The sequence below is a fragment of the Gossypium hirsutum genome, chromosome A06 (genome assembly GCF_007990345.1).
Source record: "Gossypium hirsutum isolate 1008001.06 chromosome A06, Gossypium_hirsutum_v2.1, whole genome shotgun sequence".
Lineage (NCBI taxonomy): Eukaryota > Viridiplantae > Streptophyta > Magnoliopsida > Malvales > Malvaceae > Gossypium > Gossypium hirsutum.
In genome coordinates, this window is record NC_053429.1 from 112,512,993 (window position 1) to 112,539,669 (window position 26,677).

At 33.2% G+C, this 26,677-nt stretch overlaps 1 protein-coding gene across 1 annotated transcript; it reads right to left on the bottom strand.

The window, feature by feature from the left end:
* Positions 1-19,889: 19,889 nt before the first annotated feature.
* LOC107961843 (uncharacterized) lies at positions 19,890-23,853 on the bottom strand. Its single transcript, XM_016898005.2, has 8 exons — positions 23,308-23,853; positions 23,092-23,156; positions 22,897-22,995; positions 22,223-22,270; positions 21,676-21,745; positions 21,482-21,553; positions 20,764-20,898; positions 19,890-20,197 (listed from the first exon to the last, which is right to left on the bottom strand). The coding sequence occupies exons 1-8, from the start codon at positions 23,500-23,502 to the stop codon at positions 20,054-20,056; spliced, it is 828 nt and encodes a 275-aa protein (XP_016753494.1). The 5' UTR covers positions 23,503-23,853; the 3' UTR covers positions 19,890-20,053.
* Positions 23,854-26,677: the final 2,824 nt, after the last annotated feature.

Consider the following 26,677-nt stretch of genomic DNA (forward strand, 5'->3'; position numbering starts at 1 on the left):
CTCTTAATAAGTTGGCTAAATTGTATATCCGAGAGATTGTTAGACTTCATGGGATACCTTTGTCAATCATTTCAGATAGAGATCCGAGGTTTGCCTCACGATTTTGGCAAAAGTTGCAAGAAGCGTTAGGTACAAAGTTAAATTTCAGCACTGCCTTTCATCCACAAACTGATGGACAATCAGAGAGAGTAATTCAGATTCTTGAAGACATGCTCAGATGTTGTGTATTGGAATTTCAAGGTAGTTGGGAAAAGTATTTACCGTTGGTAGAATTTGCTTATAATAATAGTTATCAGACAAGTTTGAAGATGGCACCTTATGAAGCATTATATGGTCGTAAATGTCGGACGCCATTGTATTGGACTGAACTCAAGGAAAATCAGATTTATGGAGTTGATTTAGTAAAAGAAACCGAAGAAAAGGTGAAAGTGATTCGAGATTGTTTGAAAGCTACTTCAGATAGATAGAAATCTTATGCGGATTTGAAACGAAAGGAAATGGAGTTTCAAGTTGGTGATAAGGTATTTTTAAAAGTGTCTCCATGGAAGAAAGTCCTTAGATTTGGACGAAAGGGCAAGTTAAGTCCGCGTTTTATTGGACCGTATGAAATAATTGAAAAAGTTGGACCGATAGCATATCGGCTAGCGTTACCACCTGAATTAGAGAAGATTCATGATGTGTTTCACGTATCTATGTTACATCGGTATCGTTCGGATCCTTCACATATAATTTCACCGACAGAAATTGAACTACGACTGGATATGACTTATGAAGAAGAACTGATTAAGATTTTAGCTCGAGAAGTCAAACAACTAAGAAATAAAAGTGTTGCACTTGTGAAAGTGTTGTGGCAAAAGCATGGGGTAGAAGAGACTACATGGGAACCTGAAGAAACTATGAGAAACCAATACCCACACCTGTTTACCGGTAAGATTTTCAAGGACGAAAATCCTTAAAAGGGGGGGAGAGTTGTAATATCCTGAATTAGGGCTTAATCGGAATAGTGGTTTCGTGACCACAAATCCGAGATAGAAATAATTATTTTATAATTATTTTGATGATTATGATATGATTGCATGATTGTGTGAAAATTTCGTGATGAAATTCTATGCCTAAAGTGCTTAAATTGAAAGTAGGGACTAAATAGAATAAGTTGCAAAATTTGCATCCTAGAAGTTTTTAGTATGAAATTGCATTGAAATATTAATTAGGAGGTCTTAAATAGAAATTTGACCAATTTTAAGTTCATGGACAAAATTAGGACATGGAAGGAATTTTGAAAGTTTAGTAAGGAGGGGCATTTTGGTCATTTGGATATTAAATGAAATAAAATGAGAAAAATAACACAAAATTGGTCATCATCCTCCTTAGTTGCTGCCGAATTCTCCCTCTCTCCATAGCTAGGGTTTCTTCAACTTTCAAGCTCCATAATAAGTGATTCCAAGCCCTGTTTTTAATGTTCTTTACGTTTTTGGAATCCCGGAAGCTCGATTAAGCTTATGCTAGCAATAATTCAACCTAGGGTTTATATTTGGAAAAATACCCATAGGTGAAATTTGTGTATTTTGATGTTTTATGATAGAATATGGGGTTTTAAATTATGTTAGACAACTTGTGCTACTCGGTTTTGAGTGAAAACGAGTAAAAGGGCTTAATCGGTAAAAATACCTAATAGTCACAAGTATATGTTAGAGTGAGAATTTGATGTTGCCATAGAAGGGAAAAGTGATCAGCATGTTATAAAACATAAGAATAAGGAATAAAGTTTAATTCCCGAGCCTAGGGGAAAAAGTGTAATTATGCAAAAGTTTAGGGGCAAAAGTGTAATTTTTTCAAAGTTCGTATTAAATGTTGTTTTGATGAATGTATGTATTAAATAAGATTAATTTGGTATTATAGATCAAGAGAAACAAGATTCAAGTCGCGATCGAGGAAAAGAAAAGATTGTGGACTAAATTGCAAAATCTTTATATTTTGGTACCAAGGTAAGTTCATGTGTAAATAATGTAGCATAATTGTTATTTTTAAGTTATTGATGTTAATTATATGATATGCTGATTTTTAATCGTGAAATATTATGCTTTGTGGTTAATGTTGAGTAATATGCAAATTATGTTTACTACTTGATAAATATGAATTGCTACCGAGATCGGTTCCGATATTCCATGGAAGACGGCAAATGTGAGATCCAGGGAAAAAGCCCGTTTGAACCTTAGGAATAGATTAGGATACAAGTGACATGTCACTAGGATGGTTGAGCATCCGAACTCGTTGAGTTGAGTCCGAGTTCACTTATGGATGCAAATGTCTGAACTCGTTGAGTTGAGTCCGAGTTCATTTATGGATGCGAACGCCCGAGCTCATTGAGTTGAGTCTGAGTTCACTTAGGGGCGGGTTACATGATTTCTTGATTACATATGTGGCACTTATGTGCAAATTATCCATGTATCCGAGTTATATTCCGATGTGTTCAACGGGTGAAATTTCTAGTTTAATGGAAGAGCACTTAAGATATAAGTGACGTTTTGGGTAAGTGTTGTGAAATGGACATTTTGGACAGGTATGTTCTTAACCCTCAGGTGGGAAATAGATACATTAACGATAAGATCGTAAGATGATGAATGATATTTAGAAATGTGATAAATGTTTTGGTGATACCAGGTTAAGGTTGTTTGGTATGATTGTATTGTTATGTTACTTGTTATTTGCATATGAACTTCCTAAGCATTTATGCTTACTCTTTCCTTTTCATTCACTATAGTCTTGAACAAGCTGGCTCAGGAATCGGGACAGGTCGAAAGTTCGATCACACTATCCAAAGGACTTTTATCTTGGTAAATGGCTTGTACAACTACTTAAGTATGGCATGTATAGCAATATATCTATTTTGTGTAAATAATTTTATGATATGGCCATGTTTGGTTGAGAAAATGTTTGATATTGATAAGTCATGGTGATGGCTAATTTAGATCATGTTTGATATCATGGGAGTTTAATAGGTTATCTAGTTCATAAAAATTCATGGAAAGATGAAACTTGCCTTAAAACAGAATATTGCTGCAGCAATGACATGAATTTGAAAAATCACTAAAAATAGTATAAATGGAACTAAATGATTAGTAAGTGATGAAATTGAATATTAATGAGTCTATTTTCATGTGGATTGAACAAAACAGGCATATAAATTATATTTTATGAGATATTTAAACTTTTTTGAAATAGGGCCAGAGTGATTTCTGGATCCCCTGTTCTGACTTTAAAAATTAATAATAAATTTTAAAAAAATAATTAGAAGTTTTTATTTATATTTAAAGATTACTTATTGAGTCTAGTTTTAATATAAACAAATCTCATAGTCATTTAAATTATTTATAGAGAGATATTTGATTCGTAATACACAGAGGTCAGAGCAGTTGAACCCTGAAACAGGGGAGATTTTAATTAATAAACTGTACTAATTGGCCCAACCAAAAATTCTAGAAAAAAATTAGTAAATATATATATGAGTCTAGATTCAGGGAAAATTTACGGATCTTGATTTTGAGTTTCGTAACTTGAGATATGATTTTTCTTGTAAATGTGACGCGGGTAGCTAGAAAGCTGTGAATGTAGAAACAAATGATTTGAAGTTCTTAATTTGATAAATTATGTTCGGTAACCCCTCAAGCTCGACTCCGGCGATGGTCTCGGGCGTGGGGGCGTTACAATGATTGTGGATAATGTATATGACTTGAATGTTAAATGTTTTGATTTGTCCAGTAACGCCTTTAACCCTAGTTCGATGAAAGATACGGGTTAGGGGTGTTACACTTTGAACCTAACACACCGTTTCTTGACTCACCCATTCATGTTAACCCATAACTCACTCTTTTGATTCATTGAGAATTTTTCCCATTTTATTGACTCCCTTTTCATCGAGATTTGATTTGGTTAGTTGCCTAACTATGCTCTTTTGTTTCATTTGCTAAGTTATTTCTTATTGTTCTTAAAAGAAAAAAGAAAAGAAAATATATATATACTTATATGTTGATTATTACTAGTTCTTTGTTAATTGAGCTTGAACAGTTAAAATCATATTTTGAGAAGAAGCTCGTGTTATTCTTGATAAGTTTTCAATTGATGTAATTATTCAGCATTAGTTTATTTTTCTAGTTTGGTAATTTATCAATTCGATCTCGATTTTAATCAACTTTTTCAGCCTTTCTCCACACCCTTAACCTAAGCTCCGTTAAAACCTCTTAAAGACCTTTTGATTTGTGTATCATCTCATTTTATAGTGGTGGAGATTTGATTTTCATGCAAGCCTATGGTAATGACTTTTCATGTTTGACTATTGAGTGCTTATTTTTGAACCTTAAACACTATGAGTGATTTGAGTGAATCTTTAGCGAAGATGTCAATTCTTGTCGATTTTGAATTAAAGGTAATTACTTAGACTTTGAGAGATAATCAGCTTTATGCCAAGTTTAGCAAAAGTGAGTTTTGGTTATGGGAAGTTAGTTTTCTTGGACATATAGTCTCAGGTGAAGGTGTTAGAGTTGATCCGAGCAAGATTTCAACCATTGTTGATTGAAAGCCTCCTAGGAATGTATCAAAGGTCAGAAGTTTTCTTAGTCTCACCAGCTATTATAGACGATTTGTAGAGAGATTTTCCATGATAGCTACTCTATTGACAAGATTGCTACAGAAAGATGTCAAGTTTGAATGGATTGAAAAGTGTCAGCAGAGTTTTGACAAGTTAAAGGCATTGTTGACTGAAGCTCCTATCTTAGTACAACCAGAACTGGGTAAAGAGTTTGTGATTTACAATGATGCGTCCTTGAATGGAATAGGCTGTGTACTTATGCAGGAAGGAAAGGTAATTGCTTATGCCTCTAGATAGCTAAAGCCACATGAGAAAAATTATCCGATACATGATTCAGAACTAGCTACCATTGTATTTGTGTTGAAAATCTAGAGACATCACTTGTATGGTGAGAAGCGCCGAATATTTATTGATCATAAAAGTTTGAAATACTTGATGGCTCAGAAAGATTTGAACTTGAGGCAAAGAAGATGGCTAAAGTTGATTAAAGATTATGAACTAGTGATCGATTATCACCTGGGTAAGGCAAACGTAGTTGCTGATGCTTTGAGTAGAAAATCTTTATTTGCATTAAAAGCTTTGAACACTAGTTTAACCTTATCGGATGATGGTTCTATCTTACCCAAATTAAGAGCTAAGCCAATGTTTCTTGAAGAAATTTGTGAAGTTCAGAAAGATGGCAGTGAGTTACAAGCCAAAATAGCTCAGTGTGAGCCAGGTAAAGAGTCAGATTTTCAGATTAGTTCTGATGATTGTTTAATGTTCAGAAATCAGATATGTGTACCAAAGAATGATGAGCTTATTCCAAAGATTTTAGAGGAAGCACATAGCAGTTCTTTGTCTATTCATCTAGGTAGTACAAAGATGTATAATGATTTGAAGAAAATGTATTGGTGGGTAGGAATGAAGAGAGATATCTCAGAGTTTGTTTCTAGATGCTTAATCTGTCAGCAGGTAAAAGCTGAACATCAGGTACCTTCAGGTTTATTGCAGCCTATGAGTGGAAATGGGACCGAGTTACCGTGGATTTTGTGACAGGATTGCCGTTGACACCAAGAAAGAAAGATGCAGTATGGGTTGAGATTGATAAGCTAACGAAGTCGGCTCATTTTATTCCAGTTCGTAAGGATTATTCACTTACAAGTTGGCCGAGTTGTATATTTCAGAGATAGCCGGACTACATGAGTACCATTATCGATTATTTCAGATAGAGACCCGAGATTCACTTCGCGGTTCTGGAAGAAGTTACAGGAAGCTTTGGGCACAAAGTTGAGTTTTAGTACAGCTTTCCATCCTTAGACCGATGGTCAGTTAGAGAAAGTTATTCAGATACTTGAGGATATGCTCAGATGTTGTGTCTTAGAATTTCAAGGTAGTTGGGAGAAATATTTGCCGTTGGTAGAGTTTGCTTATAATAATAGTTACCAATCGAGTTTGAAAATGGCACCTTATGAAGCTTTGTATGGACATAAATGTTGCACACATTTTTATTGGACAAAGCTTAAAGAAAATCAGATTTACAAGGTTGATTTAGTTAAAGAAACTGAAGAGAAAGTGAAAGTTATCAGAGATTGCTTGAAAGCAGCTTCAAATAGAAAGAAGTCTTATTCAGACTTGAAAAGAAAAGAGATTGAGTATCAAGTTGGTGACAAAGTGTTCTTGAAAGTATCCCCGTGGAAAAAAGTCTTTAGATTTGGCAAGAAAGGTAAACTAAGTCCATGTTTTATTGGACCGTTTGAGGTGACTGAAAGAGTTGGACCATTAACATATCAGTTAGCTTTGCCACTAGAGTTAGAGAAGATTCATGATGTGCTCCATGTGTCCATGTTACATCATTACCATTCTGATCCTTCACATGTGATTTCACAGACAGAGGTTGAAATTCAGCAAGATATGACTTATGGTGAAAAACCGGTAAAGATTTTAGCTCGAGAGGTCAAGCAACTAAGGAACAAAAGTATTGCACTTGTAAAAGTATTATGGAATAGGCATGGGGTAGACGAGGCTACATGGGAGCTTCAAGAGGTTATGCGAAAACAGTATCCAAATCTTTTCATAGGTAAGATTTTCGAGGACGAAAATCCCTAAAGGGGGGAGAAATGTAACATCCCAAAATAAGGACTAAACGGAACAGTGGTTGCGAAACTGCAAATCTGAGATAGAAAAGTTTGTTCCAATTAATTTTTATAATTTACCGAGTGATTAGATGCATGTGTTAGAGTATCGATGGAAACTTTTATAGATAGCATGCTTAATTTGCCTACTAGGGCTTAATTGCAAAAGTTGATAAATATGAGTTTTAGATGCTAAAGGATTAAATTGAAGAGTATAATTGAAGTAGAGGTCTTTAGATGTTAATTAGACCATTAGGTTTTCATGGACAAAAATGGACATACATAGATAAAAATAACTAAAGTTTTAATGAAGGGTATTTTAGTCATTTGGTAATTAAAAGATTAAAAAAGGGAAAAAGATGGAAAAATGTGCCCATCTTCTTCATTAGGCCAAAATTTCAAGGGTTCTTCATAGCTAGGGTTTTGTCAAGCTTCCAAGCTTCATAGTAAGTGATTCCAAGCCCCATTTTTAATGTTCTTTTACGTTTTTAAAGTCTCGGTAACTTGGTTTAGTTTATTCTAGCAATAATTTAACCTAGGGTTCATATTTGGAAAAATACCCATAGGTGAAATGTGTTTATTTTGATGTTTTATGGTAGAATATGAAGCTTGAAATTATGTTAAACGACTTGAGCTAAGCGATTTTAAGCGAAAACGAGTAAAACGACATAATCGATAAAAATTCCTAATGGTCATAAGTACATGTTAGAGTGGGAATTTAGTGTTGCCGTAGGTAAATAAATGATCATCATGTCATAAAACATAAGAATTAGGGATAAAGTCTCATTTCTGAGCCTTGGGGAAAAAGTGTAAATATGCAAAAGTTTAGGGGCAAAATAGTAATTTTTCCAAAGCTAGAGTTAAGGACTGTTTTGATAAATGTGAATATCAAATAAGTTAAATTTGCTATTATAGATCAAGAAGAACGAAATTCGAGGTTAGACTGAGAAAAGAAAAAGGTTGAAGACTAAATCAAAATATTTGATCGTATTTTGTATCGAGGTAAGTTTGCGATAAATAAATGCAATGTTTTATTATTTATAATTAATGATGTTATTTTTCAGCATCTATTTATTTATTTTGTAATTTTATTTCTTGATGATTCAAGTAAGAATTGACAGAGAAATGATGCTTAAAAGTTCCGGTTGAACCTTACGAATGTGTAGGATATAAATGTCATGACATTAGGGTTTAAGGATACCAAGTAAGACCAAGTCAAGCCATGGCATTGGTAAGTTTTACAAGGTAAGACCATGCCAAGGCATGGCATTGGTAAGTTTTACAAGGTAAGGAAATCATGTAAGATCATATCAAGACATGGCATTGATAAACTACTATAAGGCAAAGATCCCATGTAAGACCATGCCAAGGCATGGCAATGGTGAGTTCATAAGGCAAGGGTACCACGTAAGACCATGTCAAGACATGGCAATGGTAAGTTTAAAAAGGAAAGGTACCTGTGTATCCTTAGTATTCCAAATGGTTCAACGGAAAATTCAAAGAGTGTACCAAAGGGAAGGTAAGATAAGTCCATGTTCGAAAGGTTCAGGTTATCTTGATAATTCATTTAGAATGTTGTTATTTATTTACATGCAAACTTACTAAGCTTTATGCTCACTCCCTTTATTTTCTCTCTTTTTTTTTATAGTATCACAAAGCCAACTTAGAAAATTGTAAGGATGTCAGAGATCGCTTCACACTATCAACGAGTTATCTCGGTATTTTGTGACTAGAAATACTTTAAGTTATGGCATGTATAGGGACTTGGCTATTTTTTGTGTATGTCCTTATGATATGATTAAAGAATGAAATGTGAATACTTGGTAATGAATAGCTTATTATATAGCTAAACAAGAACATGTTTTGGTATTATGTATGCCTAAATAAGGTTTGATGCAAAGAAACTTTGAAAGAGTAAGAATTGGCCATGGAACAGTTAGGAAACAACAGCAGTGACGTGGTTTTGAAAAATCACTAAAAATTTTAGAAATGGATTTAAATTAGCAAAGGAAGTCTATATTCTGAGATATTTAAATTTCTATAAGACTGGTTTAGAGTGACTTCGTGATCCCTTGTTCCAACTGGTTTAGAGTGACTTCGTGATCCCTTGTTCCAACTTTGGAAAATCACTAGAAATTGTACAAAAATAATTATAAGTCAAATTTTATGATTCTAGATTCCTTAGTGAGTATATTTTCATTAGAACTAAACAGAAACATTATCCGATTTCTGTATAATGAGATAATTGATTTTTAATGAAGAGAGGTCAGGTCTGCTAAACTACAAAATAGCGGAATCTTTAATGAATAAACTGTATAAATTGGCCAAACCAAAAATTTTGGAAACATTATGTAAGAAGATATATGAGTCTAGTTTCAGGAAAAATTTACGGATTTAAATTTTGAGATTTTTAATGCAAGTTATAATTAATTTAGTGACTGTTACGCAGATGGACAGTTTTATTATGAATAGTGAAATAAATTGTTTTGATTTGTGTAAGTAATCGAAAAATTTATAATGTTCCTGGTTTGGTGCCGAACCATTCCAATTGCACATTTTAAGGCCTCGAGGGCCCTTTTTAGGGATTTTATTGGATGAATGTGAGCGAATTAATATTTTTTTAAAAGTAAATTTTTTATGCCCCGAACAGGTAAGATAAGTCTGGTAACGCCTCGTGCTCAACTCCGGCGACGGTCTCGGGTAAGGGGTGTTACACCAAATTAACTAGATACTTAACCAACCAATCCATGCCCAGAATTAAGTCGAACTCCCCAAATAGAAGCTCCATCATCTTTTCCAGAAAAAGTCCCTTACACCTCTAACGGAAAATCCCTATAGAGCTTACTAACCCGAATAAATTGCCCCAATGGACTTAGTATGGTAACCTCACTAGAAGTGCTCTCAACAGAAACCCCCCAAGTTTTCAAATACAAAGCTAGCTACATAAGAATGTGTAGAGCCTACATACATAAGAGCAGTATAAGGTACATCAAAAAATAAGAACATACCGGTGATAACATCTGGAGCATCTCTATCCTCTCGGTGTCACACAGCATTAACAAGTGCAGGCTGTCTCGCCTCTGTCTGATTAGCACCTCTACCCGGTGCTATCTATCCTTGGCCCAAACCATTACCACCCCTAGTCGCTCCACGGCCTCTAGGTGGCTGCTGAACTACCCTTTGAAGCTGCACAGAACCCGAAGCTGAAGCTTGCATCTAATCTACCCTCTGTGGACAGTCTCTAATATGGTGCTCTAATGATCCACACCTCAGACAAGCCCCAATCCTCCTCCAACACTCACCCAGATGGCGCCTACCATAGTCACTGCCTGGCTGAATCCTAGTAGGAGCAGCAAGGACCCCCACACTAACTGGTCCATCAAATTTGGCCTTTTTCTTAGGCCTCTGCATAGAACTAGAGGGCTTTGAATCCCTCTTATTCTTGCCTCTCTCTTTTTCCCTATTCTAGCTCTTCACGCACTTAACATCCTCGGTGATCTTCACCTTCTCAACTAGGACAGCAAACTCTTGCTCCCTCTGTGGAGCAATCAGTACCCTCAAACTATTCTTTTAAACCATCCTTAAATCGAACATACCTCTCATACTCAGACACTACTATGCCTCGAGCGTAACAACTCAATCTTAGAAATTCGGCCTCAAACTCAGCCACAGATCTATCCCATTGTGTGAGATTCATGAACTCACACCTACGAGCATCCACATAACTCGCTTTTACATACTTACTATGAAAGGTGGTCTTGAAGAAATTCCAGGTCAGGTGATCAAGCTAAGTACCCTCCTTAACCATTAACCCTTAAATTTCTGCTCGAAAGTATAGTCCAAGTCGTTCATAATCCTCTCATTGGCCTCTAACCGGTACTCGACCACACTAGGGGCAACTCCACTGACACCCTTAAACAGCTCAGCACCATTAGACCGGAGTCATTCAGATACCAATCCACGGCCCCCAGCTCTAGAACGGGGTCCAGCGACCCTCTCCAAGATCCTCAACATGGCTTGGGACAGTGTGTTGTCTCCAGCTGAGCGGCTTTGAGACCCAGTCTCAGTAGCAAGTGAAACTGGTGTCTCTCTCGTATCCAAGTTTGACATACTGCCCAGAGAGGAAGACTCAGCTCGAGCCCCCCTACAGCCTCTACCACGACCATGAATACCACGTTCGCGTGTTCTACGAGCGCTCATAGTGTAATTTGAATTTTATCTACATTATAAAGTTTTATGCATCAGTTCCAGTTATTTATTAACAAATGTTTTATGCATAATTTATCAGTAATTCAGAGATGTTTTCAAAAGTTCAAGTCTCTAACTATTTCAGTACAGTTTCAGAAAGAACTAATTACAGTGTTTCAGAACAGTTTAATTTAAGTACAAAGATATTTACTTGGACCGGCACCGGAGACTCGGTGTACCACATATCTTCTCAATTATTCAAATCATTTAAAACCCAATTCTTTTCGAAATATAATTTTGAAACCCAAAACTCACAGCCTGAGTTTTACAACTTGACTCTGATACCACTAAATGTAACACCCCACACTCGGCCTAGACGTTATGGAAGAATCTGGTGATATCACAAGGACTGGGTTTTGAAAATCGTGTTTGACTTGATAGACCATCAATATTTAAAATTTACTAAATCCATAAGTTAGTCAGTTTCTTTACCAAAACTTATTAATCATTATAGTTTGATAATGTAGTCGTGTTTTTAGGAAAACCTTTGTTTGCATAAAAATCGTCTTTTTAATAAAACAATTTTACCAAAGCAATCAAATTGACAAATAATCCAAAAATAAACAGTTATAAACCAAATAGTCTAGAGAGTCCCAAAAATTACAAACTTTCAAATAAATCCCGAAAAATTAAAATAAACCAAAAATTCAAGTCTAACAGTTATACGGTTAAGTGGTCACCACTGAGTCTCTACTGCACCGATCCGTCTAAGTATGTGGATTACCTGAATAGAAACAGAAAAACAGATGTGAGTTTACGTAAATTCAGTGTGTAACCCAACAGAAATAGACATGCACTACAAACAGCATCATATGCACAGTGTGGCCCACCTGGCCTAGCCCAAGAATCCACACGCCCGTGTGTCATGCTCGTGTGGCCCCACACTCCTAGACTAGCCTTTGCCCGTGTGGCCCACACGGTCATACTCAAGCCACCACACGGCCGTGTGCTGTGCACAGCCATGCCTTCGTCGACCATACAGCCATGTTCTCGCACATTGTCTACCACACGAGTGACCATACACCTGTGTGGCATCGATAATAAGGTTTTTTGGCTTTTTCCGACGATCGTTTTTCTATGTTTCGAATACACACCTGGTATCATTTGGAGCAAAAACACTCTCGAGGCCAACCGCACATAAAAATAAAAATATCCAACACTCAAATTCAGTCAATCTTACGAACTTTAATGAAATTAATCCACAATCGGAACTTCACAACACCCAACACGTATTTGTAAACTTACAGATAATGAAAACCCCTAATGTTCAGATCTCTACAGAAGCACTAACCAATTCTTGACCTTCGCTTAAACCAAAAGAATAAAAAATAACCTCTTTTTAGAAAACTAACCACGAAACAAGAAGATAGAGGGAAAAATAGTTACTTACCCAATGAGCGCAAACAACCGTCGAACAAAAAGGAGACAGTTTGGAAAACTGAAAAGGAGAAAGAGAGGCAAGGAAAAATTTTGGCAAAGGAGAGGGGAAAGCAGAACGTCAAAAAGATGGAAGTTTGGGAAAATTGAAAATAGAAAAATAAAATAAAATAACAATTATCCCCAAATCCCTCAAATTACTCCCCACTAACCCATTAACAACCAACCTCTCAGAATCCAACTCCACCATGAATCTAACAAGAAACCAAGCAAAAATTTACACCCATGCTCGCACAAAGATTCGAACGCAGGACCTCCAACACACCAACACCCTTACCGCTCGAACCAGCAAGCTCATTCTGATATAAAATTACAGGCAATTAAAAATAAGCCCACTGAACAGAGATAAGGCTTAGATCCAAAAATAACAAAATTTTCAAGGGTAAGTCTTAAACCCAAGACCTCTCACACACATACCCAGGACACTTAAACACTAAAGCATATACACATTTGTATCAGATTTTACAAAAGCAGAAATAAATTATTTGGGGCATTACACAATTCGTCTACACTTTCATTTAGTATTGGTTGAATCTCCTTTACCTCTAATTTTACTGTTGCATCTACTACTACATCTATCTCTATATCTACATCTATGTTAATTGGATCGGAAATGTCTTTAGTTATATTCCATTAGTTTCCGTCTCCTAATCCAAACTCTTGTTTACTTTCCCGATTTAATTCCAAATGATTGTTGGTAGTACATGTTGGAAAATTGTGTTTGGAAAACGCAGCGAAAAATAAATTTAGGGAAAAACCAGAGTTTAAATTTTTTTTTCCTAAAATAAGAACTTGGTTGTGATATCTAAAGTAACAAACACTTAATCAAAATTGAACCTTTTTGATTCATCTAGAATAAATGCTTCAATCAAGTAGTCTTCTCCTCTATCCTCAAGCTTACGTCTGCTGAGTGTAAGCTCTCTTCGAATTAAAAAAATTCAAAAAAATTACCAGTGGGATAATTTCTCAATTTTTCTAAACTTTTAGACCAAGTTGTAAATAAGAAAAATATCTCTAGAAATTTTTTGAAATAATTTCTTCAGGGAATTTTCTCTCTACCACTTTTTCTTGAATTCAAGTGTGTTAAAAATAATGACCCAAACCTCTCTTTATATAGGGAGAGTTTAGAGAGTTCAACTATGATTAAACTTAATCACTTTAATATTAAATTAATAAAATACTATTAAGGTAAGTATTAAATTAAATTTAATATTAAACCTATTAAAATAATATTATTTTTTAAATAGTTAATCTAAAATCAAAATATCTAGTATAGTCCTAGTAAGAGTGTAATTCTTTCACTACTCAACCACTGAATACCCAGCGTCGCTGACTGATTTTCGGCCATTAAAATATCGTCATCGCAACCCTCGGCACCCTGAGCAGGTTCAATTTGGGCCAATCATGACCCGACTGGTCCGATCCAACCACCGAATGGATCATCAGCCCAGTTTCACATACCAAGCTCAATTTGACCAATTTTTGGGTCTTGGTCTTGATTTTAGGCTCCCGAGCCCAATTTACGATCTCAGATCCAATTTTCAAATTCAATTACCCATTAGGCCAATTTTCTGACTTGAAAATTAATTTCTAAAAATATCATATTAATTTTAATTAATTTGATTAATTTAATTTTACTTGATCAAAATTAATTTTCCCAAAAATCACTTAGATCTTTCAAATTAATTTTTCAAGAAAATTCTTTAATCAAATTCTCTAGTTAAATAATTCTTATAACCGCCCAATTTAATTCCACTTCGAATAAATCAACTCAATTAAATTATTTTCGAAGTCGTAAAATTTTCTTCTAATTCAAAAGCAATCCAACCGAGCTTTTGTTGAGCTAGAAGAGGGACTAATTGGACCTATACAATTAGGCTCTAGTAATTGTAATTATGTCCAGAAGTATCATTCTGATATTTTGCAACTACTTAATCATAGAGTCAGTCCATAAGAAGTATCATGATTGAAAACTCTTTATTGTATACTCTTTACGAAAGCAATTCATCCAACTACTTTGTCCAATGACCCTGCCATGTGTGTGTTACCCTCATATGATATCATTTATTCGTTTGAGTTAAATCCGTTCACTCAATACAATCTTATTTTATCTAATTGTCACCATTGTGTCTTCTTAATGATCAATATGATCACTGTTAACAAATGACTGTGATTAAACTACTCGTTCGAGAACAAAACAATCCATGGCCACGCTCCATATTTATAAATCCTTACAATGTCAATGAGAGAATATTGTTAACTCTTTAATTGAGCTATGAATTCCACTATTGGTAGTAAAGTCCTATCATACACAAGTCATGTACCCAACATACGAGTTATCAGTTCAATCATCTTTAGAGCATAAGCCTCTACTTATATCAAAGGATGAGTTACATACGCATGGTAGTGACTAACTTAGGATTTAGGTAAATCATACCATGAATGTCACAAGTGAATTAATTCACAAATGGATTCAAAATTATTTCATCTTGGGTTCAGTCCAATGTATCATATTGCCAATGAATACGTTTATGTCTCTACCCGTGGATTCAATCGTTCCGATAGCCAAGACTAGTCATCTCCTGAATTTAAATTGTAGACAACATAATAATCCTTCTCAGTATTTGAATCAAATGCTCACTTTGATTCTTTTACGAGATTACGGACTCGTTTAGATTATCTACTAAAGTAAGTTGTCTTTCTCACAATGTAAGCGTTCTTACAATGCCACTTATCATCAGTTTGAACTTAGACAATCAATGAGCTAATACTTTCTTATCACAATTTCACTATGTATGCAAAATATGAAAGACAAAAATACAAAAGACATAACAGTGAAATGTGAAATTTATTTGTTCATCGTTCAAACACAAAGAAAACAAATACATATTTACTACAATATAGGCACATTTCCCAATAGTACATTAGTCCTTCGGATCAAAATTGGGGACATCATGTACGACCTCTTCCAATGGAGTGCTTGCTTGGGACTTTTGCTAGAAAAATTCCTCTAACTGATCCAACTGTTGTTGGTTTCGCTTTAATTTAGGTTGGAATTCTCGTTCACAGCTTTCTTGTTCGAACATAAAGTCATACAAGTCACAAGGAGTTTTGGTTATATATTTGGATGTTCCTAATTGTCGCTTATCTATCTCTTCCAACGAAGTTACTGTTTCGTTTCTTCGTTGGTAAATCTCTAGCATAAGCACTTTTTGGTTTTCCATAATCTTTCATTGTTTGTATACTCCTTCCTCGTATACTTCGTCATCGTCCTATTGATTCGTCGAACCTCCATTCCTCTCGGATGTATATTTCTTTGGCTTAGGTGGCAGTTCATTTGAACACTCGGCCTGCTCGTCTTTATAAGCAAAACTCTATCGGGTTGTCGATTCTCCCTACTCAATTTGGATTGCTCATATACCGACCTATAAAAATCAATATTCATGATTAAATTTGATAATTGACAAGGTAAAAAAAATTAAAAATAAAAATATTTAATTAACTAAAAAAATTTCAAAATAAAACTAATTAATGTAAGTAAAAATAATAATTAAATTTTTTAGCACTAATATAAAATAAAATTACTTAAATAAAAGTTAGAACGCTATCTAGCTCATCCGTCTTTCGATTAATATTATTTTACAGTAATCAATCTAATAAAAAATTTCATCGTCACAATCCCCGGAAACGGCGCCAACAACTTGACTACCTACAAACATGTTATCATTTATAGTTAAATATCACACCAAAAGTATATCGAATTAAATCGGTGATGTTCGCAATCGTACAAGTTAAATTGTAATGTAGTATAGTTTACAATGAAACATTTGTAAATATTCCGAGAATCATACCCAAGGGATTGCAGATTGGAGAAATTAATATTAAATTAATTATAGAAAATAATTATTAATCTAATCGAGTCATGAATTAGTAGTGCAAATCCAAATTAAAGTACTTATTAAACTAATTAAATTAACTAAACTAAATTAACCTAATGAACTTTCCAATTCCTAATGTTGACAATGCAAGCCTCTAGCCTATGATCAATTAAATCCCAAATTATATAATTAATTATCCTAGATTGAGTTATTTATCACCCTTAGCTACGACTACCCTCCTGATTCATCTTCACTAAGGATTGCCTCCTAAGTCACTCTTCTGATCTCTTCCTAAGCATACAGATACCCTTCCGGTCTCACTTGTCTCGATATTCTATTAGGGGCGCCACTCCCTAATACACTAGGTACCCTTGAAAAAATAGGTACCCTTGAAAAAATAATTAACTTCAGATAAATAATTATTTAACAAATAAATTAGTTTAATAACCGAAGCATGTGAGATATAAAATAAACACAATAATCTATTTAAATGTTTATACTATGATTAATCGACCGAATTAACGAAATAATTATTGAAGCTTGGTGCCAGATCAATCTCCACTCGCAATTGTCTTCACATCAGAATAGAAAAGTTCCGACTATACGAACATGAAAAGAAAATAAAACTGAATAGTAAAACTATTTGTTTAGGTCTGCCTACTATCTCGATGTCCCTAAGGTTGCTTATATAGACAACAGTCTACTTGGTGACCACTCAATCCAGAGATACACTTAGATACAGAAGAATAAAATGTTATGTTAAAATCTAGGGTCCAAATAAGGAAATTCCCCAACAGTGTTGTGAGAAGAATCAACAATTTCTTGGGCTACCATCACCACATCGTAGGGATGTGAGAATGCTTCTTGTCCCGATTTCACCACCATGCAAAATCTTTTCATTTCCATTGTGTAGTCGAGATGAGAGGAAGTTTCTCGTCACGATGTCGAGTGTGGTTTGGCCTTGGCAGCTTTGTTGGCTTATCGAGCTCCTTGTCTCATGGCCCAATCATTATTCATTGTATTCTTGACCTGAATTGACATCCTACAACTTAATTAGCTCATTAATCACTCACGAGGCCTGAGTTGGCCTTACGAGTCATCGAAATAGTAGAAAATGCGTAAAAAAATTTATTAACTTTTAGTTCCTAACCTATTAATATCGGAAATGCAATAATTAATTATAAAATGCCAAGAAAACAAACTCGTTAAATGTAGAAATGACATAAAATAACTACTACAAGTGAGTCATGTCGACCTAGTAGAGTCCTTTTGTATTTAGCTATGTTTGAATTTGGAAGTTGATAAATGTGTATATTAGGTATGTGCAAGTTGGTATGGAAATGTGATATATATGTTTAATGCTTTGTTATTAATGGCATGTTTTGGTAATAGTTGGAATGCTTATAAGGTATGTGAAATGGTACCTTTAGGGATATGAATTAGTTTGGACAATCTAGTAGTTGGTTAAGGTTTATCGTGTATTTTGGTAAAGAATGTTGGTTACATGAATGATGGAAGGTTTATCATGCATTTTGGTAAAGAATGTTGGTTAAATGAATGATGGAATGTTAAGATTGGTAGTGAGAATGCATATAGTTATTTGTATGTGCTTTGGATATGTCCTTGGTATGTGTCATGTTAGTAAATGGTTAGTGCTTGACTTGTGGTTCTTGGTAGGTAAAAATGATAGGTTGGATGAATGATTGAGATTGGATAATGACATTGTTTGGAAGGTGTTTTACTATGATGTTGTGTAGGGTAATGTTGTGCTAGGGCCACTAATTGTAAATTCAAAAAGGTTAAAAGGATATAGATACCAAATGATCTATTTTGTGCCAAAGGCATTAGTTTAATGGGTTGTCGTGGATGTCGCAACACCATGCCTTCGATGTCGTGACACTGGTTCCTTTATTGTTTTGAAGATATTTTTGCAAATTGCTCCTTAGATTGGGCATTGGTTACTATCTTCAAAGTTGCGACACCAACTAGTGGATGTCGCGACATTAGTGTTGGGAGTCGTAACATTGAACTCCAATGTCTCGTTATTCTCGTAGTTTGTAATTCTTACATTTTAGTCCTTTTCTAAATTAACTTCAATGTCACGACACCAGACCTTAGAAGTTGTGACACCCAATTGAATTCCTTAGTTAGAATTGTTTCGTACTTGGTTCAACTTTAGAGCTTTAGCTCGATTAAAGCTTGGAAAAGATTATGTATCGTATTATGAAAGTGCTTTCAGTATGAATGTATGTTTGAATGTGTTAATTATGGTTTATTTGACAGTAGTTGCTCCGACAAGGAATGTGACATCTCATAATTCAGATCCGACGATTGAGTTGGGTAATGGGGTGTTACATTTATATATTAAATAAATGCTCATAAAAATGAATTATTTTAAAAGTTCATATTATTTAAATAATTTTATAAATATTATATTATATTTTATAAATATCATATCTACTATCCTTAAAATAAATATATAAAGAAATACATTAAAATAAAATCATTAAAATTTTGCAAAATATTATACTTTTTTTTCTATTTTCCTTTTTTTCTACACAACTTTTTAATTAATTTTAGTTTGGTAGCACGTGTCCATCAAAAAGCTGAGGTTAAAACACCTAAAAAAGCTAAATTGTGTTAGATTAATTTCTTCTTCTTCTTTTTTCAATTCTTGTCTTTTTTAACTTTGACCATCTTCTTTATCTTCTCTCTTTCACGATAGTTTTCTCTGCTACAATGGCTACTGGCTGTCTCGTTATCATCTTTTTTTTTTTTTAACGTTATGAAAGCCTGAAAACGGGAATAGTTTTCTCTGTTGCAGTGACTACCGCTAAATAGCGACTGCTCTACCACTATTTCGACATTACTTGGATCCCTGGTCATAACAGACTAACTGTCAACTAAATAGTAACTAACTAATTACTCAATAATTAACAGTTAACTCTAATACGCGCTAACACTCTCAGTTTATAGTAATATAATATTACTAGCCGATCTGTGCTATCTCGTGACATTTGTGACAAATATAAATTAATTAAAAACATTTAATTTTTTTTACATATGGAATAATCTTGCATTTCAAATGTTTTTTTATTCATTTTTATGTGTTTTATTTTTATTATAAAAATATCAATTTTTTAAGTTATTATTATTTTGAAAATATATAAAATATAAATATATAAATCCTATAACATATGTAAAAATATATAAATATAAAAAAGCGTATAATTTTATAAATGTATATTATAAAAAATTATAATATATATTATTTTTTATAAAAAATGAATGAAAATTTTGGGCTTTTATATATTTGAATATTTTTATAAATTTATAACCTATTCAATTTTCAAAATAATAACTTAAAAATGATTTTTATAAAGAATATTAAAATTAACAAAATTAACAAAAACACATCGAACCTAAACAAATGATTATCAAAATACTTATTTAAGTTCATTCTTGATGTGGAAAAATTTATATTTTTTAATTAATTTAAACATTTATATAGTTTTTAAAAGATTGGCCAAAATTATCGCATCAACACAAACTAAATTGGTCAAGTTAAGCTTAAATAAAATAAAGCCAGTACAGAGAATGAAGCTTATTTGTTGAATAAGACTACTCTTGGCTTCCAACAATATATAATTTCATAATTTCTATAACCCAAAGTGTCTTCAAATATAAAAATGAACATACATAGATGTTAATATAATATGAATGTCATCTTCATCTAAGTGCTCTGTTTCTTTTGGGCAATTCATTCTGCAATACTGCATTGAAAGTGTCAATTACACTAAATCTCTGCACTTCAAAACATCATTCTTGTTCAAACTAAAACTATTGCATATATCTGAGATAGCTTGCTCACTAAGATAATTTTCTTCATGTCCCCGGTTAATAAGGTCCTCCAATTCCTTCGATGGCTCCAACACCTGCTCATTAAATCGATAATAGAAAATATAACATCAAAACAGAAGTGAGTAGCGGAGAGGATGATGCTTGTGCTGAACCATTAAAGCTACATTTCTGCACCGAGAAGAATTACAAGCTAAACCATAAACAGTAATTGGATAGTGTTTAAGGATTTAGATGTCATATGGGATTGACAAAGCAATAAAACAATGGATTCTTGATATTCTTGTGATAAAAAATTATTGTTGTGTTTTACTAAAAAAAATTATTGTTGCTATTGAGAAATCTCAGTAAAGATGGAAGACAGAACATCATAACCAAGTTACTATCAACATGTATATATTTAGTTTACATCGCTAAACATCAATAAATCTTATGTATCAACATTACCACTAAATGCTGATGACAAGTAAATGAAAAACCTAAACGAGGAGGTAATCGAGTAAATGTAAGTGCAAGAGCCTAACAATTAAGGTTAAACCGAAACAATGTTCACATGGAAAAGTAAAGACTCACAACTAACAAGTAACCTCATACGATCCCGTTATGTCCATTGTTTTAGATTATAGCACACATATGAGCTTACCCATTGGGAACTTGGTGAATTCTTAGTTCCACATTTCGAATCATTATGCTCCGATTCATTCCCCTTCCCACTCAAAATAATTGATTTTTGAACTAAGGAGTAATCGGAGACTAGCTGAACGAGCTTCTCACTTCCCTGCAAAATCAACACAGACAAACAACCATGAGTAATAGTGATACTGTATACAAAAATAAATTATAGAACATGGAGGGTTCAAAAATAGTGATAACAGATGAGAGATATCCAAAAACTAAGGGATCCACATTGTGAAATCCTGAATGCTGTATTGCTTTAAAAGTAACTACTTTCCACTGACCATCTAACCCTTTTTCCCCATTCAGCTAGACGCTGAATAGTCCTTTTCAGCTTCTCAAGCAAGAAACAACAGACATGCAGACGCCAAGACAAGTGGAAAGCAAAAGATAAATGATGCACATCAACGTAGGATGACGGAAAGCAATAACAAGGAAACACATGTGAAAAGAAGTGATCTTGTGAATACAATCATGTTTAAAACAGATTATGGTAACACATATGACTCTAGTTGAATGTCTGCAATAGGAATTCATAGAACTTAAATTTTACTATAAAGAAGCAGCTTTTGCAATAGGGTATGCCAAACTGTTCAATTCAAATATTAGAAATGTAAACAGATCCCTCTACTACTGTCTCTTTAAATCCACCCAAAAGGATCTAGCTCTAGGAACATTGAATCCACCTGGAGAGCCCGCCAATGCGAATATGTGCGAAACAAGACCCAAAAGAATGGAATGTTAGGCAGAGGCAGAACCTGTGTGAAAGAAAAAGAAGATTAAGTGAGAATTAGAGAAAATATAAATGGGAAAAATATTCAAGAGGCAAAAGAGTCTATTCAGTAAATGATGGAACAACAATAATAATAAACATGCGTACAGTAAATGCAGTAGTCAGTGGAAGCAATGAAACCGAACCATAAAAGTATTTCCTGTGTAAAACAGTACCCCTGAAAATTAAAGAACACTTGTTTAGAAACATTGCTTATCTGCAGGAATTTGTACGAATATAAAGTAACATATAAACATAAGCAAACACAACAATAGACTCCAAAACTTGGCATTGACTGTTGGTGTTGGCATTAAATGCCTTTAACGCTACAAAATCAATAAACTGCACATCACAGCATAAAATTGTGTTAGAAACTCTCTATGTCCTTACACATCAAGCACTAGAGAATTCTCAATAAGACTACACATCAAGCACTAGAGCCTTCTCAATAAGACAACAATGATGCCTCGGAAATGTCATGAACCAGGTTAAAGGGCTAGTGGCGCAATTATTATGTGTATTCTGAAACAAATAGAAACCTAGAAAACAAAGAAGCATCCTACATTTTGATGGTAAAGCAATTTGTTTGGACATTAGAAATAACTTCCGATCTCTAGCATTCAAGAAAAGCAATAGAAAAAGGTACACCAATTACCTCAAGGCTATTTGCCGTAATCTTCGCCGCACATGTCGTGCATTTAAACTGCAAAAAAATGTTAGAAGTATGAGGAACAAACCAGCAGTCTAAAAGCACCTGAGAATGCACATAACAAACGTAATTCATAAGTCCTTTAGTGCATCAAGCTAAAATTTCCACAAATTATCCAAAATCCCAGATTCAAGACAAAATAAATAGTATTCTCAAATGTAAGTTCTTTTTCCATAGAAGAAGCAGAAAATACATATAGATCTCAAGAAAGGAACAAACCATAGAAGGATGCCTACCATTGTTCAATTTTGTAATATTGAGAAACAATAATTTAAAGAAAAAATGATAAGAAAACAAGATAAAGAAAAGCACAACCGTCTAAACTGAGGGCAAATGGTTGCTTCTGAAAGTGTCATTCACATTTTTTTCCACAAAAGGTTTGCTATAAATAAGCTGTTAAAATGGTAGGAACCTACTCTAGCTTAAACCAAATTCTACAAAATCCCTTCTAATACATCATCATGATGTTGTGAAAGCTATAAAACAAAGAGATTTGAAATATTGGACTTAAATATAGATCCTAGAGAACAATTAAATATACATCCCGGCAAGATTAAGAAAAATAACTATATTGCAGATATAAAACAGAAGATGCAGCAATGAAAATGAGAAGAAAGAACCTTGTGGGGTAAGTAATCTGTACATTAGTAACGTCTTTGGTAATAGATTTCAACAAAATCTCAGATGGTTTAACTCGAGCTAAAAGCCGCAACCCCAACCTAGATAATACATTCAACCAAAAGAAGGAAAAAAGTTAGCGGAAACTAAAGCCAACTAATCCAATATACGAAACATATTTGACTTCCAAGTAGTACCCATGTAGCTTGTTTTTGAAACTGCCCTCAGGCGCCTTTTCTAACCCGATCCAAGCCTTATTCATCTATAACAAAAATCATTAGCAAACCAAGAAACAGGAGAACATAGCATTCCAAAATGCACATTGAAGTTATTGTAAACAAGAATCACAAATACATATATAAGAGGGGTGTTTAAATTTTATAAAAATGAAAAGAAAAAAAAAGAGGGTTTACCTTGTTGGAAATGAAATCGACAAGAAGCTCAGCATTGGCACTGAGGGGCTTGGAATTGGATGAAATCTTCTTGCAAAGCTCTTTAACAGTGGAAGGTGTGCTAGCAGCGGAAGATTCTGATGTAGACAGGTCAATGGATCTGCTAAAGCACCAGTTTTTCCCTTTAATTGGGAACACCACCAATCTAGCACGCATGATGATGATACTTTTCCTTTATATAAAAAGAAAAAGAGAAGTATTTATGATAAGTTCTGTTTTGGGTTCAAAGTTGAGGAAAAAGAGAAGTCCTTTCTTACAAGACTTTAGAAGAAAACAGAACTTGGTTTTGCTTGTAAAGAATTAAAGAACCAGACAAGAAGTTGGACTCAACGAAACGTTTATAGAACAAGGATAAAAAGAGAAGTTTGAGGTTGAGATTGAGATTGTTACTTCAGAGAAGGAAAGTTGGAAACTTGGGAAAGGAAAAACAGAGACGAAGCGGCGCGCTTCTAAACTAATAACTAATAAGGGACTGGTTCAATTCCCACATCTTAAACAATTATTTTCAGGGTAAGGTATAAAAATAATCATTTTTATTTGCTCAGGTTAGATTTTATATATTATATTTTAATTATTTATATTAATTTATTATAAAATTTTAGTTATTGAGTAATTAATTATTATTAAGGGTGTAATAATAAATTGACCTGATATATTAAATCATCATTTACAATTGGTTTCTATATTTTTAATTTTGAACCGTTTAATTTTTTTATTTTATGTTCTTTGAACTTGTCTTTCTTTTTTCTTTTTTTTCTCTTCTTCTTTTTCCTCTATTTTCTTCTTTCTTCATCTATTTTAACGTAGTTTTTCTAAATTTTTCATTTGTTAAAATTTTTTTATATTTACAAAAAAAGAAAAGGTGAAAGCTAAAATTAAAATAAAACTCGTTTCACATATTCTTACCCCACAATTACAAACTATCATCGTTCATCATCGCTTAACAAATCAATTTGGATCTCTTAATGTCCTAGTCCACAAACTTGCCTCACTCGAATACCTCGTCAGTCGTGACTTATGCCATTTCACCCTCAGCAAAATTTCCCAAGTTTGTTCCTTTAATCTCCTAACCAACTCCCACGACCGCCTTATCTATCTTATCTACAACATTTTCGCCCTCTCAAAACTACGTTGTTTCACGGATTTTTCAAACTAGCTTTTCACGCTTAATGACTAAAATGACCACCATACGAAACTTACCCTCAACTTTACCTAAACCAGTTTGGTTCCATGCTCCCTCTCTCTGTTCGATTCATCCATGCTCGGCTTCCAATCAAACTTACTTGGGAATATACAAAAAGGTTTAAATTAATTTTATCGTTTGTTTAATTTTATTCATCAGAAAATAAAAGGAAATGAAAATAATAATGTACACAATTCTATAAAAGTTTGGAAACGGAAAAATTTGTTTTGATTATATAGAATTCAAATTTATATTTAGATTTGATTAAGGTTATGGTTTTTTTATATTGATTAGTTAGATCCATTTTTAGTTTCAAAATTAGGTTATATTCAAATTGAGATTTGATTAAGAAGGATTGATATTCAATTTTAAGTAAAATTCAATTTAGAAATCATGTCAAAGAAACAAGAAGTTGGTTTATTTGGTGGGCAAAGATTATGTTTTTGTTGTGAAGATATGAGAAGAGAGAAAAATAAATGGGAAGTAGAAAAGGAAAATAAAGAAATAAAAAGAAAAATTAAATTGTTCAAACAAATAAAGTACAAGGACTAGTTTTAATAAATAGAAAAAATAGAAAAACTATGTTAAAATAAATGGAAAAAGAGGAAAACAGAGGGAGAAGGAGAAGAGAATGAAAAAAAAGAAAAAAAAAAGGAAAGTTCAAAGTACATAGAAGAAAAAAATTTAAATTACTCAAAATGAAAAAAATATAGGGACCAATTGTATAATTTAACCTACAATTTTTATTTGAACTAATGATTTAACGTGTCACGTCAGCTTACCATTATAATTTCAGTGACTAAAATGTTACAACACATTAACATAACATTTCAAATATAATGGTCTGTTTGTTTGCATGTAAAATATTTTTTTACCAAATGAAATCATTCTCCAAAAAAAAGAGTAAAATCAAGTCTTTTTTAAGGAAAATGTCTTAACAATTTTTTGTTCATTAAAAACATTTTCCAAACTGATAAGACTGTGTTCACTGTCTTCACTATCGAAAAACATAAAAGGGAAGCTTTCAAAGCAACTAAGGGGAAGCTCTCTTTACTGTTGAAGAAAACAGTCTATTATATTCTAACTTTATATTTCTTTTACGATTTATTCTCTAAAATCCAAATTTTTACTATTCTACAATTTAATTCCTCAAAAATAGATTTTCTTATTCTACAGTTAAATCCAAAACCTCTTTTTGTACAGTTTTACAAAACAGACCATTCTCTAAAATTTCCAAATTTTATAATACCTTACAACTAAAATTTTCAAAAATTTTAAAAATTAATCCTTAATTTTTGAATAGTTAAACTTTCATATTCTATTTTTTAAAATTGTAAATTCTCAAATTATGTAAATTAGTCCTAAAACTCAAGTTTCAAACATTACTATTTTATGCTCAACTTTCTAAATTTTCATATTTCATAATCATATAATTTAATTACTACGTCAATATTTCAGATTTCACAACTCAAACCTTTAGAATTCAAAAATTTAGGAATTTTGCAATTTTATCATTACTTCAATTTTTATCAAATTATTTTAATAGTTTACGCTTATTTTTAACTACCTTGCTTAAAATTAGTCAACCAAACAAAAAAAAAATCAGCCTTTCATATCCCTTTTTCTCTTCGGTTCCCATTCATTAAATTTTGTACACAAATCTCAAAGCAATTTTGTAAGAGACATCCGAACTTATTATTATTAGATTTAAAGGAGTTTGATATAGTTATACCATAACCGATATTTATTTCTGATGAGATGACGTTGTTAGTAGGATCCCTGCAATTACAATGTGATTTGCCTATAACGCCAAATGATGAATTGATTCCTCTGCTAACGTTGCCCCATCATACAAGGCAGTTTCATAGTTGAACACAATGCATTTACCAATGTTCACTCAAAGCTCTACAGTGTATAGCATAAGTATTGCTGGAAGCTTCTATAGTGCTTGCAATTAAGCATTTAACTTGATGGACGACCTATATAGGGTTTGAGTCTTTACTTTCCAGACAACAAAAGCACAAGATATCGAGAAATAATCGTCTCTCTTTGTCTTATATTTTTTATACGGGTTTTTTACAAAAATGGGATAAAAAATAAAATAATACTTAAATAATATAACAAAAAAACTATGTACCAAAATGATAC

Coding starts and splice junctions, on each gene's coding strand:
- LOC107961843 (XM_016898005.2), bottom strand. CDS start 23,502: ATGCGTGCTAGATTGGTGGTGTTCCCAATTAAAGGGAAAAACTGGTGC. Junction 21,746..22,222: donor TTACGGCAAATAGCCTTGAG/GTAATTGGTGTA, acceptor TTTAATTTTCAG/GGGTACTGTTTTACACAGGA. Junction 20,198..20,763: donor ATTCACCAAGTTCCCAATGG/GTAAGCTCATAT, acceptor TTTAATGAGCAG/GTGTTGGAGCCATCGAAGGA.